The 17,836-nt window shown below is 37.3% G+C and overlaps 1 protein-coding gene across 7 annotated transcripts in view; it reads left to right on the forward strand.

Moving 5' to 3' along the window:
* The window catches only part of nfat5b (nuclear factor of activated T cells 5b), a 33,532-nt gene that overhangs the window by 3,202 nt on the left and 12,494 nt on the right, over positions 1–17,836 (forward strand). Inside the window, exons 2-6 of one of the 7 annotated variants that reach the window (XM_037979668.1) lie at positions 9,837–10,969; positions 11,104–11,341; positions 11,907–11,964; positions 14,271–14,396; positions 16,525–17,152. In XM_037979668.1, coding sequence (XP_037835596.1) covers positions 14,339–14,396; positions 16,525–17,152 — 686 coding nt within the window. In that variant the 5' untranslated portion in view covers positions 9,837–10,969; positions 11,104–11,341; positions 11,907–11,964; positions 14,271–14,338. Of the gene's footprint in view, positions 1–9,836; positions 10,970–11,103; positions 11,342–11,906; positions 11,965–14,270; positions 14,397–15,992; positions 16,056–16,524; positions 17,153–17,836 lie in introns of those variants that run through there. The other 6 variants (XM_037979669.1, XM_037979670.1, XM_017403997.3 and 3 more) reach the window with 6 other exon arrangements.

A 17,836-nucleotide genomic window follows, 5' to 3' on the forward strand; every position in this document is an offset into this window, starting at 1 on the left:
GGAAGACATTTTTAGCTTGAAAGTCAACCAGGGAATACCAAGGAAAAACAACACACTATGACAATAGCACTCAGGTCAGGAAGGCATTTTGTTCTACTTTTTTGTGGTCCATAAGGGACTGCCAATTATTGGATGTTATAAAATGTCTTCCCAGCAGTTTCACATTAAATATGAAGAATGTTTTAGCAAGTTCTAGTAAGCCTGTTTAACGATTGTCAGCCCTCAGATCTTGACATAGTTCTTTTTTTTATTTTTTTATTGACACCCACCAACCCTTGGTCAATAATTAACTCTCAGGCTCCTCTGTGTATAAACCTGGGCTTAAATAGCACTCTATTAATATTGACTTTGCTGTGTCAAGCAAACTTGGCGGTATGTGCTTAGAAATACTTGACTGCCTTGAAAGCCTGTTGATATCTGCTGATGAAATAAAAAAAAAAGTACGATGAATGAGAAGGAAAAAGAAAAAAATGTATAGGAAATTAGAACATTAAACGTTTTTTAATTTTTTTATTTGTAGTCACATCACATCAGTGATCTCAGATATGCACTTCAAACAGAGATGTTTTGTGTTTTGAATATTGACACCATTAACTTGTGACTCAGTCATTTTGAGAACTTTCAGTCTTTATAAACAGGCACAGTGTTTTGTTGTTGTTGTTAGGAACATTTTTTTGTAGTGTCTTCATCTGCTAAACATCAGTCCAAACTGGTTTTTCGTCCTTCAATCACTTTTGCTTATACAGCTTACCACTTATGCATCCATCAGCATGGGTCTTTATTGTTGTGTATATAAAAACATAATACGTGTTTCTTTTAAATCACCCCTTTATCATAGTTATGCAAACATGGACTACAACACAGTTTGCCTAATGCACACTTAGCCAGTTAGTTTTTAATAAGAAGGATCAAAGTGCCCAAGTTCTGTTTGGGAACTATCAAGTCATTTTAAACACAGCACCAATTCACTGCATTCAGGTAGATTTTACAGCACCTCAGAGTAATGTGAACCTTCTGTAGACTGGATATACAAACTTCAAAGTCTTTGACTTGTTTTCTAGGCCCAATGGTAATTTTGTCTGGAGTGATTGATTTCTCATGGGAATCACTTCTCCTAAACTACATAAAGCTGAGATGATGACTAATCGGAGGAAGACCTTGATAAAAGATAAAATGGGTGGAGTAATTAAAAACAAAGTAGAATGTGGATTGACAGAAATCTGAGCTCAAAGAACATTTGGTCTTGTCTTCCATCAGTGTTTATTATTAAATATCACAGAGTGCTGGCTGTTTCTATTTTTGAATCCCCTAAAGAAGGTACAGCATTGTGCAATGTTTACTATTTTTTTGTTTTGTTTTGTTTTTAGTTAAAGCTGTTCAGTTTTTGGTCTTTATAAAAAGCAAACTATTTGAGGATGCTAAGAATTCCTACCTTTTTTAAATTGGCGTGCATGCTTGCACTTTTATCTTCAGTCAAATCTTTTTGATTAATTATTAACACTAACCAAACATCAGTAAGAAGTCTAATCAGGGTCAGGTCAAAATATCACCTCCTTTGGTATTTACTGCACACTTGTGACTTTGTTTTGGCTGCTCAAATCAATGTATAAGTAGTTTAAACTGTGAAAGTCTATACTTGTGTGTTTTTATGTGTAAATGTGAACATTTTGACCAGTTTTTAAAAGTACTTGGAGAGATTTTTAAAATATTTTGTCATTGTGGCACGTGTGTCCCTAAATACAATACTTAGACAAACACAGTTTTTTGCATTTATACTAAAAATAAATCATTAAAAATGCAAATGTTAGTTGCTTATGACAAAAATGGTGAAGGTTTTTTTGAAACATATCTAAAACATACCTTAAATAAATTATTAGACAAAAACAACTCATAGCTTAACACATCTTCAAAACTGTTGTAGATGATTTTAACACAACGTGTATGTTGGACGCTTTGCAAAAAGAGACAAACACGGTTGCTTTTTTAATTTGCGTCTTGACAGCTTTGTATGCACCACAGAGTACTTTTAATGATTTTATTATGTGCTGTGAAGTTGCTGCACTCGGGCAACTTCTGAGGTGTTACATGTATGTTTGTGTCGCAATTCTGTCAGAAACATTCTTTTTGTGAGTAGAATAGGGGCTTTTGTCTCCTTGGCCTGTTTTTATATTATCAAGTTTGCTGTTTTTATGTAATGGGAGCAGATTTTTTTTTTACCTGCTGACTATGACTTATTTTCTTGACAAATGTTGGCATGGAGCATGATATCACTCATAAAAATGGACAGCTGTGTTCAAAGTTTGCAAGTTGCATAATTTCTGGTAATGTTTATGTTTTGTTTATGAGTTTTATGTTAGTATTTTGTTTTGTTAGGAGTTTTGGGGAATTAAGTACAAAATCCTTAGAAAAACTTTTTTTTTAATTAATTAATTTATTTATTTTTAAGCCAATACTGATTAAAAAAAAACATTTTCAAATGCTTTAGTGATGACACAGTGCCTAGTCCAGAGTTAGAGCAGCATTAGTCCGTATGCCCTCTTTTTCATCCTGGGTAAGATTTCTAACACTCTTTTGTGAGAAGCCCAAAGCACCTGTGACATCTAACAGCCCTTGTGCTTCTCTCTGCAGCAATATGATTCTGGAGTAAGACATTAAATATTAAGTATGGTGAATCTTGGCTGACTGCAGTCTTTCCATTGGCAGATGGGATACAGCAGTTAGGGTGTCAGAAGCTCATAAGTTGGTTATACAGACTGTGACCCACTGCCAGGATATTTTCTGACTCTGAATGAGAGAAAGACAGGTCCTAAATAATGGTCTATTGAACTTCAATTATTCTATTAGTTTTGAAGTTCTATAAAAAACAAATAAATGAAATCTGCTTAGGTTTTATTTGTTGACAATATGATAAAACAGCAAGGGGTACAAAAAATGGCTGTTGGTCTAATATAGATATTTGTTTCATCTTGGAACTTCAGTAACTAGAATACCTACTCCGTGTAATTCTATATGCCAGCCTTACCATAAACTCCCCCTTTTGCAAAGCTTATTATTTCCATTTTTTGTTGAGATTGTTCCAGAGTGGTCTAAAATAAAAAGGTTTTCAATAAGCCTTCTGACCCCTTTGACCTTTAACACCAGTACTCACAGTCTCACCTCTCTTATATTTTCCTCTCCTATAGCATTGTTCCACCTGCAGTCTTAGCTGATTGTTACTCAGCCTTGTTGGTAGTATAAGCTATGCTGTTAGTAGCCACTGCTATAAGTAATTAGCTCATCTGTCATCTTGCCATGCTGTCTTCTCATGGAGCATAACACTGGAGTGATTTGGCAGTTGCCATTACAGTTTGCAGTGAGGCATTTCATAATGTGCTCTTGAGGTGAGATTAATTATTGTTGTTCTGGTCAGATTTGGTAATCGCTGTGTAGAGTTTGTGTGAAGTCGTGGATGCATTACAAAAACAGATCAGTCCAGCAGATGCACCTGTGATTGTTGTGACTGCATACATTTATTAGTTCACACGCGTTTGTTGACAAATGTAGAAGTTAGGATTGGACTGTTTATTATAGAAACTGTTTCATATGAATCTTTGATCCCACGCTAGGAATAAACTGCGGAAGAGTGGTATTGTGTAAGCCAACAGATGCATGTTGGTAGATGTTGCAACATATTGCTACCTGTGTTTTTACCTTGTTTGGACATTTTGGGGGCGATAATGCAGTTTTAATCAGGTCTCACTTTTTGTCATTTTGGGTCATTTTTTTCTTTTTAGGTCATTTTTTTCTCATTGATTGATGATGTTTACACCAAGCTGCAAGAAGAGGTACATAATTCGGAAGTTCACCTATGATTTGGTGCTTATTTAGGTCAGCGTGACATTGTGGTATGTGCCCTCAGGTGTTCCAGTTTTTTTAAACAGATTTTATCTTTATTTCATGTTTTTGGAAGATACCAAAGTTCCCTCACCAAGTGTTAAAGAAAGGCATTTTGAAACCTTCAGAAATGCTGAAGACCTTTGGCAAAAATTAGTAATCCATCATACAGCTTAACAACTCTGATGGCTCAGTGTCCTGTGTTTTCATTTCTTTTTTCTGAGTCATGTGCTGCTTCCTTGGCTGACTGGTAGGACTGGAATAAACTGCAACATTGGTTCATCTGATTTTCCCCCAGTATCCTGTCATTGTTTGAACTCAGGCAATCCGAGCAGTATAAAGAAAACTCCTGCACAAGTACAACGCAGAACGACAGACAATAAGGACAAAAAAAACCAACAACACATGTACAGCAAACATTTAGTATTTTATTGATAAAATTGAATCTTAAATAAAAATAAAGTGTGAGCAAGGCAGTAAGTAAATGTAGCCACTTTGGATAAAAGTTAAAATCATTCAACTGTAAAAGTGAAAGATTGTCTCACTTCATTTTACTAAAATTTTTTAAGCATTATGATTCAGTTATTGAAACACTTTTCGTAAGTTAAGGACTCCGACTTTAGTTGCACAGCTTCAACCTGCTTTTTGTCATCAGTCGAGCTCAATGTATTTTCCTTGAAACTTTTTAAAGCTTAATCTTTGCCTTATTGTGTTTTATTTGTCCATTCATCCATCCATTATCAACCGCTTGTTTCGGAGTCGGGTCATGGATAAAGCAGCTTGAACAGGGAAGCTCAGACATCTCTTTCCATAGCCACCTCTTCTAGCTCTTCCAGGATGATTCCAAGGCATTCCCAGACCTTCTGAGAAACATTGTCTCTCCATTAGGTCTTGGGTCTTCCCTGGGGTCTTCTTCCAGTTGGACTTGCGCCGGACCACCTCCCTAGAGAGGTGTCCAGGGGGCATCCTTACCAGACCCAAACCACCTCAACTGGCTCCTCTTGATGTGGAGGAGCAACCGCTCTACTCTGAGTCTCTCCTGGATAACCAAACTTCTCACCCTATCTCTAAGGGAAAGCCACCACCCCAGTCTACCAATCCAGTGGCACTGCCCTCAGTGTTCATGCAATTGAGAATCTCTATCCAAGGCCTCACTGAACTCCTCCCACACCCGAGCCTTTGCCTCAGCAACAGCCATGGCTGAAGCCTGCTTGGCTCCGAGATACCCTTCATCTGCCTCTGGAGTCCTCCCAGCAAACAAGGCCGAATGGGACACCTTCTTCTGCTTGACAACCTCACTCACCTGGGGTGTCCACCACTGAGTTTCAGGATGACCGCCACAAGAGGCACCATTATATTTATTAATTTTTAAATTCTTCAAAAACTCCTGGAGGTCACCTTAGCTACTTTAAATTTATAAATATTTTAGCCCTGTTTCTAGTTATTTTTTGTTTAGTTTAAAATAAAAGGTCACATGTGCTCTCACTCTATTGTTTCTGTTGACACACTTGTTAAGTAAAGCCTAGACAAGATAAACATCTACTCAAATAAATAGTTTTATTATAATTTTGGTTTTTGCAATCTATTTGATAAAACTGTCATATATATTGAGATACCAAACTAACCCTCTTTATACAGATTAGGCATAATCATTTGTCTTTATTGTGTCAGTGGTTTTTTTTTTACCTCATTGTTGCTGCTTTTCTTGCCACTCCTTTTTATTTCAGAGTTTGCCAAGTGGGAAGTTTTCTTTTTGATGAGTCTGTTGTCAGCAGGAATGATGACGCTCATGTCTCAACAAGCTGCAACTTGCTCAAAGATGAGCAATAGTGTGACTCTACAGATTTTTTATTTTTTTTAAATCTGACTTTAGTGCTGATTGTTTATGTTGATTTAAATCATGTTTTCACATGTCGGACTGGGACTGAGTAGTGAGCCTGCAATTTCTCAAGTTTATTTCACAAGTTACAAAATCCAACATGTTACTTGAATTTACAATCTCAGTCATAACAAGTTATGAAACACTTGTAATTTCACTCTTATGTTTTTATTTTAATTCAGTTCAATTCAGTTTAACAGTATAGCAGAGGCCCAGAACATCTTTATTTTGTGATGGTTTTTTGGCATATTTTTTCTCTTGGGGTTTTGCTGTACTAACCTGCAGACATTCCAAATCCTTGATTAGATTGTACAACAAATCTTCTTAAGTAATTAATAGTTAAAGGTATAGGCTCAATCTAACCCTAGAGTCTACAATAGCACATTGTTATGAATGTGTCATGCTTTGAAGGAAGAAAAACAAACAAAATGAGGACAGAAAGACAATACAGTATGAATAAACTTTGATGGAAGAGCTTTGTGAGTCCTGAGCTGACCTGCAGGCTGTTTTTATTTAAAACAGGGATCGTCTTCAAATAACTTCTCAGTTTACACAAATTTAGCATTAAGTTTCTGGTTCTACATTTTTATTCGCAACTCTTCTATTGTGAATTTCTCTGTGCCTCAAGTCTCAAACACATCTTCCCAGTGTGTGCTAAATGTTGATCTAATATTTAAAAATCAGTTTATTTATTTATTTTTTTAACAGCTGAGCCAATGATTTTATTTAGAAATCAGTTCATAAAGTTTCCAAAAGTAGTCTTTTACAACTTGACAGGCTCTTTTCAAATAATGATCATTGAGATTTTTAAAGGGATTATTTATTGTTTACATAGAAGGGAAAGATAAATTGTCATGAGTCGTGAAGAGATCAGTTTCAATAAGCTGTTCTCAGGTCACTTGAGTTTTCAAACACTCAGAATTCAGTGAGACTATAATGGAAAATTTGCACATTTCCCTAGAATTTATTGCAAGTTTTAGTCGCCATCTAGTCCAACAGTTGCAGATCTATGAAATACCACCTTTAGCACCCGATTCTTTGTTTAATTGTTCATTTGAGAGTGGAGCTTGTTCAGATGACCTTTTTCTAGCCTACTTCAATTGTCTGAATCAATGACCTGGACACTTTGTTGTGGCTCACTTCACATAGTGCTTGTTCTGCAACAATCTTTAGATGGATAGCACATGTCATAGTGGCTGCACACCATTTGCAGCTCATGTGACAAAGCGGCAGACTTTGCACTCCATTTCAAGTGGCGTATCGGCGCACAGATGCAGTGGATGAGACTGGCATATGCTCACTTTGACCATGTGACTGATGTAAACAAAACGTTAAGCTGCCATGGTCCAAATGTGATGAGTAAAGTCAGTGCATCAGCTAATATGATAAATTACAGGCTCTGTGTTAAACAGTAGGGGGCATTTTGCACAGTTAAGTTGTCAACAGTAAGCGAATTCAAGCTTTTGTTTTTAGCTGAATATGACAAATGATCAAAAAGGTTTTTATTGTCATATTGCAGTGCCAGTCATTATATTTGTTGCACATCCATCAGGGAAATTTTTCCTTTAGTCATTTCAATAATTGAGCAGATTAATAAACTCATTTTAGTAGACTACATATTTTTTGCACTTGGGTGCAGTCTATTTAACAAGACACAACAGGTAAATTAGTGAGCTCTATGGGTGTAGGTGGGTGAATTTTATTATCTTGTACTTAAGCAGATGTTTCTTTTGTGTGCGGTCTTATATGTACTGTACATTTTTGTTGTTCCTATCAAACTGAGAATCAGCATTATTTCCAAAACCAGAAAAAAAATTTTTTAAACACACTACGTTCAAGTCTTTTCCAATATCTCTTTCTTTAGTCTGTGTTCTTGGTGGACAGTTTATTACAAATTTTGTTCAAAGATCACCCTTGTTGGAGAACCTTAAAGTATTTTACATGTGTATATCGGCTCATATTTTTTTAATGACTCCTAAACTTGGCTAGCATAGTAGCTTGGTGATGTCACACAGTCACTGAGTGTTTGCATGTGTGGTGTTGCTAAACACTTCCTGTTGCCTCAGCATGGTTTTTCTGTGAGTCTGACAAAAATACCAGTATTGGCTCACCAATTCCAAATTTCATGGATTATTCATGTCTGTGCATGAGTTTGTGTGTGTGTGTGTGTTTGTAAATCTATGTGCTTGTGTGTCAGTGCGTATCATAGTAAAAAATCACCAAGAGAATTTCTCATTTAGGCCTAATTTCATTTAAAAAGTTGTGTAGATGTTTAATATGTTCCAATATTTGTGTGCATGACCATTTTCAGTAAACACACATGTAAGAGAGGCTGTTTGTGTGCAGTCCTCTGTAAATAGTTTAAATTCCACAGGTTGTTTGGGTGCAACTGTGGCCAGTCCACAGCTAAAGACAGATCTAAAAACTAGTTATATTTCATTTTAAACTAAAATACAAAAATTCATGAGGAAAAAGTCTCAAATTTCAGTTTTTTAAAACCTCCAATAGAGCGTTAAGCCTGATACTCAATCATTTTCCTTGTAATTCACACATTCATGCATGTAACCACAGCACCTCCCTTATGAGCCAGGAAAACGAAGACCCTCACGAGTCTCCAGTGCAAGGGGAGTGATATTAATCTGCATGTAAATTTTACTTGCACAGCAGCTTCTCATGCAGCTTAAATCTTGGAACTCAACACCCTCCAGTCGTAAACTGAGGAAGCGAAACATCTTCAGCTACAGAGTAGAAGTCTGGTTGTTTTGTTTGAATTTTGTTTTGTTTTGTTTTTTTGTGGAGAATGCATTATACTCGGTCAGAATTGTACTGCACCCCCCATAGTCTCCCTTACCAAACAAGTTCAATTATTAGTGACTGCATGTTGTGTTATGACATAGCTTTGTGGCTTGGTTCTTTTGTTTTATTTATTTTTTGCCAGTTGCTTTATAGACATTGTTGGAGGATCATTCTTTGCTTTGCCTAAAACCAAAACTTTATTTGCAGTGAGATTCTGATTTAAAAAACTAGGAACCTCTTGGTAAATAGTTGAGAGTTCCAGTGCACACTACTGAGTGTAATTTTTCCGATGTAGAAATAAATATTTCTTCATCAGCAACTGAATTCTGTCAGCGTCATGCTGTTTCCTGAATTCAATAAACTGTTTAAAGATGTGACTTATGGCTCCTGTTATGCACTATAGGCTGTAAAGTAACTCCCATAGGCTTTGTTGTGCAACATTTCTGACCTGTCATGATTGATTCCATCATTTTAGGTAACCAGCTCTGCTGTCAAAATGAAAGTTATGCAACTTTTAGCTGATAATGAGGTTAATGACACTACACAACAGTTTAGGTATGTGTAAAGGGAAACATGCAACTCAAAACTATGCTATGCTTCTTAACTCTTTAATATTTAACTTTCTTTTTCTGTGTTGAAATTTAAATTATTTAGACTCTTTATTGTTTGTTCTGTGTCACCTGGTTTTAATTCAATATATAAAATTTGTCTTGTGCTGTTTTACTAAGACAGAAATATTAAGTAATGTTAATCAAAAATGTAAAAAACGAGCTTAAACAATAATGATGCAGAATTTCATATACTTTCCTGAATCTAACAGTTGAGTTACAAAAGTATTGAAAGAACTTGAGCAGCATATTACAACGTTACAAAGCATTGAGTATTGCTTCAGCAGTACTGCTGGCAAAAATGTGTTAATTTTCAAATCAGTGGACAAATGTTTATTAGATGCTAACTCTGTGTATTCTTTTTTCGGATAAATTTTTAACCTACGCTTTCTGTTTGAATTGTGTTGATCAAAAGGTGTTTCTATGTTATTGCATTGCCTGCTTTCATTGATTATGTAATTGTAACAGAAAATGATGCTGCGAATTTCAGAAAATATGCACTCACTCTATTTTTGCAAGAAAAGCAAAACAAGGGTTACTTAGGACTGTTAAAGTCATTATGTATTTTTGTTGATTATTATCAGAATGTGACAGTTTGTGTTATCAGGAATCGGCATGCTTAGGGCCTCACCCTCACCTGCCGCCTGGCTTGCACTCCACCTTGACTCTTTTCCCCTCAGGTGGTGGGCCCATGGGGAGGTGGCCTCCTGTCAGGCACTTGTTGGCAAGCTCACCCCCGTGGCCTGGCTCCAGAAGGGTTCCCCAGTTTTCACAATCTGGGTGAGGTATCCTGATGGATGTGGTCTTTGTTCATGAAGGTCTTTGAATTGTTCTTACTCTGACCCCTCCCTTGGGGCAGGTTTTCCATGGGAAACCCTACCAGGGTCAAACACTCCAAACAACATTGCTCCCAGAATCCTGGGAGTACTCATATCCCTCCATCAAGTCCAAGTGGCAATTCTGAGGGCTCAGCAGAACTCCATCATCTTGGGGGAGCTCAAAGTAAAGCTGCTGCTTCTCTGCATCAAAAGGAATCAGCTGAGGTGGTTTGGGCATCTGGTTAGGATGACTCCTCGGCTACTTCTTTTGGAGGTTTTATTGGCATTTCCCAATGGGAGGAAACCTCACGACCCACCCAGAACTCACCATAGGGAATGAGTCCCCTCTGGCCAGGATGTATGGCTGGGGAGATGGATGTCTGGGTTTCCCTCCTGGACTTGTTTCCTCCTTGACCTGACTATGGATAAGCAGCAGAAAATTGATGAATGCAGTATCAGAATTCATTATCCATTCATCAGTTATCAGCTGTCATTAGAGTAAAACTAATGTAGTGTTATTTATTCATGTTAAACCTCAGATTCATTAGGTCACACAGTTCATGAACAGTTTTACATGTACTTTTTGAGTCCTTAATTAGATGAATTCCAAAGTTCCAATTTTTATTATTAATGGTATATATTTTTATTAGTGTTGGTTTTTGTAGTTTGATATTAGGATAAAAACAGCACATTGACATTTTACATCAATTGCTTTAATATAATGCAGATATAGTAAATGTCATACGGTCTATGCACAGTTTTTTATTTAAGTATATATAATACTGTTTTATTGTTTCATTTTCATTAAGCTCACTAGAGACTCAAAGGCTCAAAAGACATGCCCCCTGATCTGTGTTACTATGGAGTCCCTTGCAGCTCTTGTGTCGGCTTGGCTGTAAACATTTCAGGGTTGTTGTACATGGTTTGCTGCAGGTGCCAGCCCTTCACTGCTTTCCCCCTCACTGCTTGGAATAATCTCCAAATGCACTGACAAGGTGAGCCTAAGCTTCTCCTAATCACGTCCTCTTAAGCAGCATTCTGCTAAGTTCAGGCCATCCACCCTATGTAACAGTGTAGCCACCATTTTTTACCAACCATGTTACACTACTCTTTTGGTTCTGCTTGACAGGATTCCACATAACAATACCACTAACCTGTTGAGCAAGATGCAGTGCAGAAAAGGGTCTGGAGCACAATAAACAAGACAGGGAGAGCGGTAGGTTGAGTGGAGGAGGGGGCACAGAAAGGAGTTAAATCACTCACTCAGCCAAAAAACCAGTGCCACGCCCCAGGTGCCAGGGCTAGTAAGAGCAAGCAGCTGGAATGTGAGGGAAATGAATGGGAGTGCAAGTCCTGCCATTCACATGGTGAGTGCCTTTTTTCACCTTTAGCCTGTGATACTTATTATATAAACACATCACAAGGTATTGTATGAGTACAAAAACAAAAGTATTCACCATATCTGCCATGGAATTTGGATTATTAGTGTATGGAATAAGTTGTTTGACTGTGAGAGGAATTGAGTTGGATCGAATTGAGTTCAGTTCTGTTTAAATTTATCAAGCAGTGACATCAGCAGAGTTGATGCAAACTAATCACATGGTGTCATTGTAACAACTATTTATTTATTTATTATTTTGTTTATCAAGGATAGAGAGAAAATGAAAGGTTTTCCTGTGTGGTCAGTGGTCTGCACAACATGACGAGTCTTAGAATAAAATCAAAACAGAAAGGGCTGTGTGAGTCAATATGATTCATTTTTCCAGCTAAAAGGGGAAGCAAAGTTATTTTTATTTTATTTTTTATTTTTTTCACCTGTGTGAAAGAAAACGTGTTTTCACATGTAAATTAAGAATTGCACTCTGTCTGCTTAGGAGGAAACAAACATGCAGCAAAATAAGATTTTTTTTTCTGTCCCCAAAAACGTCATAGGAACTATGGAAACACTTTGAACAGGCCAGCCAGTGAGTCCAGACCAGTGCTCTGAAAAGTGAGTGCATATTTTCTGTCTGTGCGGTTGGCAATCTGTTTACTGGAAGGGTTTTCACTCAGAGCACATGTTGCTGCATGTGTAGTCACTCGGTAAACCCCAGAAGACTGTACATTTAAAGTGTAACTGCAAAGGTAGACTGAGTGTTTTTGTGGGCATGGTGGGGAATGTTTTTGTGCACATGCATGCATATGTGTGATTTTTGTTTACAGAACGTAGCAAAGGACCAGCACAGCCACACAAGAATCCTCTGTATATGTTTGGCTCAAAGTGAGTTATGAGTTTACCAAGTCCAGTTTTAAGATCTGTTTATGGGAACTAGGGTTTCCTGCTCTTCTAAAAGCAAACCGTAAGAGACTGGAGGGCTTTAGAAATGAAGAGGCATGGGTTGGTTTCAGTAGGTCCCAGGTTTGTCTATTGTACACAGTGAGTGGTAACAATGGGAGGGTTAAGTATCGGATATACACACCAAACCCTGGGACTCATCTGCAAGTAATTAAAGCTGGCAGTTGGCAGAGAAAAGAGTCAGGCGACTGTAATGGTCGCTTTTAGTTCATACCATAATATTTGGATGTTGAATCAGTCTGCTAGTAAAAATGCTGTCATGCTGTTGACCCAAGGCTTCCCCTCATCCCCATGATATGTTAGCCCCTGAGGCAGGCACAGAGAAGAGAGCTTTGTATTATTCTGTTGTCTAAGAAGATATTATTTGATGTCACAGCATTTGATTTCTCTCAACTCGTCTTATTTTATTTGCTTTTTTTTCACGTTGTATTTAGATTCATAAGTTAATATAATTGGTTAAAAAATATCGTAAGACTTTCATAGGTGATGAATGGTGAGTTAAAAAACTTAAAGGGATTTTCAGAGATTTTTAGGCGTTGCATAAGATGTAACTCGTCACATTCAGCATTTGCTAAGGAAAAGAAAAATGTCTTAGCAATTTTGATCAGTGATTAAGCTTACCAGTTCTTCTGTTGTTGTGTAAGGTGACATTTACCCTGTATTGAAAGTGTCCATTAAAACTCTTTCTTTGACTGATCAATAGTGCAATGTCCAAACATATTCCATTTATGGTCCTAAAAAGCCAAGAAAAAAAAACAAAACAGAAAAAATAAATGCTGAACATATTCAGGTTTTAGTGCTTAGTTGTAGCATTAGTCATAAACCTTTAGTACAAACTCCACCAGTTTTACATATCTATTGCATGCAAAAATAGATGTGCATTTTGTAGCCACAAGGTTGTCTGAAGTCTATTAAATTTCCTCAATTGATGTCAGTTGAAGTATACAAGTTTCAAACTCTGAATAAATAAATAGATAAATAAATATCAGGGTATGTCTCTGAAGTAACAAGACATGGACCTGTCTAGGCCTCTGTAGCCCTCTTCTCCTCTTTGTTTAAGGCTCATACCTTAAGGCAGTGACAGTCCACAGTTAAAAACACACCCAGATCTCTGACTTCGCTGTTGGTGGTGTGTTGCAGTATAGTTAATGTAGATTTCAGGCTTTGACATGCAAGAAAAATGACTGCAGTATTAGCAATGCAGATGTCATGCTTTGACATGCATGACGAATGAGTGAAATAAAAAGATAATATCTCTGCTTCTTCTGCTCTTGTTTTCCATGCCTTTTTTGCCGTCAGGTCAAATTTTTTTTAGTTCCAGTGATGCATAGGAGATTAGTGGTTGAATGCTGGTTTAGGATTATAGCAGCAAAATTGTTACTGTTGTTTTTCACTGTTTATTTTAATTCACAATTTCTGATCCAAATCGTCTTCATGGACAATAGCACTTTGTTAAAACACCTGCTTTGTTTCTTTAGTTAATGCTCTGTAGAGGGCAGCCAAAGGTGTAACATGACTGTGCATGTGTACAGCCTGTATCAAACTTTGGCAGTAACACAGAAGTGAAAACCTGTTTGACATCTGAACTGATGATGGAGCACATTGTTCTCATAAATTTTGTTCTATAACCTGGCTATTTTTTGTTTTGTTGTTTTTGTTTGTTCGTTTTTAATCACATTCCTCGCCAACCAGGTCATGGGTATGTTTTTAACAATTGTGTAATTGTCACAGTAGACAATTGATTTATTATTTAATTATACTTCATTGTATGAGTGTTGATGAAAACAAAACCAAAACAACCCTGTGTTCTGTCATGTTCATGTTTCCTGTTTGCAAGTTAGGAATCAAGCTGGAACACTGGAGTCATCATTCTTCATTTTCCCTAAAGAACAAAGCAGTTGAATTCCTGTTAATAAATCACCTTATTATTCCTTTTATTGGTCCCCCTACTCTCACAACAGAGTCAGTGTATGAGCTTCTTCCCAGAGAGCTGCAGTTGACTTCCTTCACCCATCAGAACCCAGAAGTCATGAGTCAAAAGAGCGACGGAGAGGCAGGGCCTCTCCCTTCAGCTCCTCTAGCATCAGGTAGGATCCCTCATCTCCTATCCTTATTTCTCCTCTGCAAGCAGGACTGATCTTGCCCCACCCCAAAAACCACTACTCGTGTAACAGTCTGTACCTTTAGGCGAACACAAACACCTGCATGCAGCAGGAAAGCCTGTTGTACAAGCAGCCTGCTTCTCTTTGATTTTCCACATGTGAGAAAAAAACAAAAAGCTCATGAAGGAAGTTAAGGTCTGCTAAACATGCCTGCTGCCTGTTCCTGCTTGTTGTGATTTAATTTTACTATGTTGTTTTCTCTTGCCACACAAACAACTACGTTGTGTAACATGTTCACACGGTATGAAGCTCTTCTGACATTTTCTAGTAGTATTTTTACTGAGCATTAATAATAATATGCTAACATAAATTTGGGATGAGTAAGTTGTAAAACCATGGTAATATAAAACACCAATAAAGTTTTTTTTTCTTGTTGTTGTTTTTTGTTGTTTTTTTTTAACATAGGTAACACAACAGAGAAACCTGATCCTTCTTAGACGCTTTTGGTTTGATTAGGTGGCTTTTACCAAAAGTGGAGCTGCTGTACATAAAAGAAAATCTTATTAGTGGATAAATATAGATGTCTAATTACAAGACTGTGACTGATGAGCTTGTTGATTGTGCTGCACAAAAAATCTTTTATGTAAAATTTCCTTCCATTTGCATTTTAGGTGGTAAAAGGGTCTGGTGTGTTTGCTGTGAATCACAAATTGGTGCGTGTGGTGATGATGACACAGTAGATAAACAGATCTTTTATTAATATTTTTAAAATCTTTCACCTCGCAGTTGTCCTGCCTGGGTTTATGATGACATTAAACATGGCCAAAGAACAAAACATAATGAGTGTACTGTGAATACACAAGAAAGGGCATACAGGTTTGAAGCATACATGTATTTAAAACGCATACAAATCAGAGATGTTTCAATGACTAACATAATGATATTTTGAGTGGTAATTTGTTTGATCATTTAAAATATTGTGGTGTCTGTGTCCTTTGAGAAGTAACTGCTTTCTGTCCCAGTGGTAATTATTTTAAAATAAATTTTGGTAATACAACCAAAACATTCCATAGGTAACCATGTTTTGTTTTTTGTTTAAAAAAATAGACAAATCTATGATTGCCTTAAATATATTTAATGTATATTACGTTTACTGTTTCTTTTTCGGTCTCTCGAGAGTATTATTCGGTGTGTTGTTGTCATTTATCAAATCCATTGGTCATTTTTCAGTTTTTGGTTTTAGTTATTTAATTTTGGCTCATAAATGTGTTTGTGTTTGTGTTGCCTATTTGCTCAAAGTGACACACCTCTTTTCTGCATTCTGTATGTCCGTTTTTCCCCCCAAATGTGGGTTGTGCAAACTACTGAGACACCAAACAAACCAGAATTTCAGCAGCAGCTAACTTGTTTTTTGTGACCTACTACCCCTATGAGTTCCCTGTCGAGTTCATTGTAACTGCTTGAAGCTGCAGCATGCCGGAGCAACTTAGGAGGGGATGTCACACCATATTATAATATAATTATTTTATTCTGAATAATTTCCTTTTTTTCTTTTTTGCTGTCTCACCTTTTATATTCCAGGAAGTTCCCTCTGAAGCAGGGAGTGTCTGCATATAAAATGGTCTGCAGTTATCTGCTTCATAGGTCAGAAGCTTGTTTTGTTTTGTTTCTGTGGCTCCTTTAAGTCCCCCAAATTACTTTTGTAGCCAATTAAAAAGGAGAGAAAACTACTGGCATACCACATATAATTTGGAGTAAGAACAAAATGCTAGAAATAATGAAAACATTTTTTTAAGTTACACTTTTTTGGTAGATTAATTCCAATACAAAAAAATATATACTGCTTTTCTCATATCTTGTTTTTAGCCATGATTGCATTTCATATGCAGTACTTCACATAAACAAACTCTTATATACTGCATGTTTAGCACTGTAGACAAACACATATAAACTAGTTGGGGGGGGGGGGTATATTAAGCGTGTATATATACAAAAAAAAGGCAAAAGCAAAGCAACAACAAAAACAACTATAAATAATTTTATTGCTTACATGGGCTGATACCATACATTGACTGAGATGCCTGTATTAATTGTCTAATTCTTTGTACTTTAGATGCCATGTCCTCTTCTCTGACCACGGAAGGGCTTCGCAGTTCTTTTTCTACGTCTTCGAGCACTAGCATGCATTCCAATACTTCACTCAGTGACCAGAGCACAGCTCACAACAGAAATGGTGATCCAGAGGACACCAGGAGTAGCAGAGTGGTACCGGAGATCGTTGCAGCAGATGATGGGAATGGAAATGGAAATGGTGGGAACAACAGGGGCAGCAATGAGCTGGGAGGAGGAAGAGGTCCTGCATCCCAGGACAACCAACCACATCATCAGATGACCCCATCCAAGCGCCGCACAGCTCTTAACATCTCTCCACCTCCACAAGACTTGTTTGACGATAGTCACATGTCATGCCAGGATGCACCGACCGTGGACTCAGAGCAAAGCAACAGCATCTGGATGGATGACTCTCTGTCCAACTTCAGCATCATGAGCACTACTTCTTACAATGACAACACAGAGGTGCCACGAAAGTCCCGCAAACGTACCCCTCGCCAGAGGCCAGGTCCTAAGACTGCGCCTGCAGCAGAGGCCAGCATGGATGTGTTTGATGCAGACAGCGCCAAAGGTCCACACTTTGTCCTGTCACAGCTTGGCCCTGACAGCAAGACTGGAACAAAAGGAAGGTTTGTAGTTAGTTCAGAATACTTTTACTGATATTAACTTAGTAGACTGAACTAAAAATATCCATTCTTCCTCATGAGATTGTGACAAGAAACTACATCTGTATCTCAAAGAAATATGTAACGTTTTCTGCAGTTTACTAGTAGGTATCTAATTTGAGGCATTGATCATTCAATAATTAAGACATCTTAGATTCCTTCAGTATCTTGTGGTCGGTAGGTACAGCACAGAGTTCTTAAATAAAGGCCCTTAATTCTTTTTATCTTTTGTTTTTAGTGAAGACCTATCTAAACAATCTCATCTAACACTCATTTAATTGTGACAGCAGGTATTATCTGGGACTGACACACTGACACTCAACAGATGGAAATCTTTAGCAAACTACATTGGCTCCATATTTCCCACAACACTTAGACAGAAGGAGAGCAGCAAGATCAGAGAGAAGGGAGGGGCAGGATACTAAAGTACAAACAATGGTCAGCCACAGTGAATCACAGAGTCTCTCTCAAAGACCTAGGATAAGCAGAGCAGATTAAATAAACAGATAACTGAACATTTTAAGAGCTGGGGCTAGAATATGCTTGGTTGATGGAGGGCCTCTTAAATCTGTAATGCTCAGAGCACCATAGCAACTACAGAAATGTTGTTATTGTTGTTAAAATAAGAGTAAAGCCCCTCATATATGT

Source organism: Kryptolebias marmoratus, linkage group LG15 (assembly GCF_001649575.2).
Source record: "Kryptolebias marmoratus isolate JLee-2015 linkage group LG15, ASM164957v2, whole genome shotgun sequence".
Taxonomy (NCBI): domain Eukaryota; kingdom Metazoa; phylum Chordata; class Actinopteri; order Cyprinodontiformes; family Rivulidae; genus Kryptolebias; species Kryptolebias marmoratus.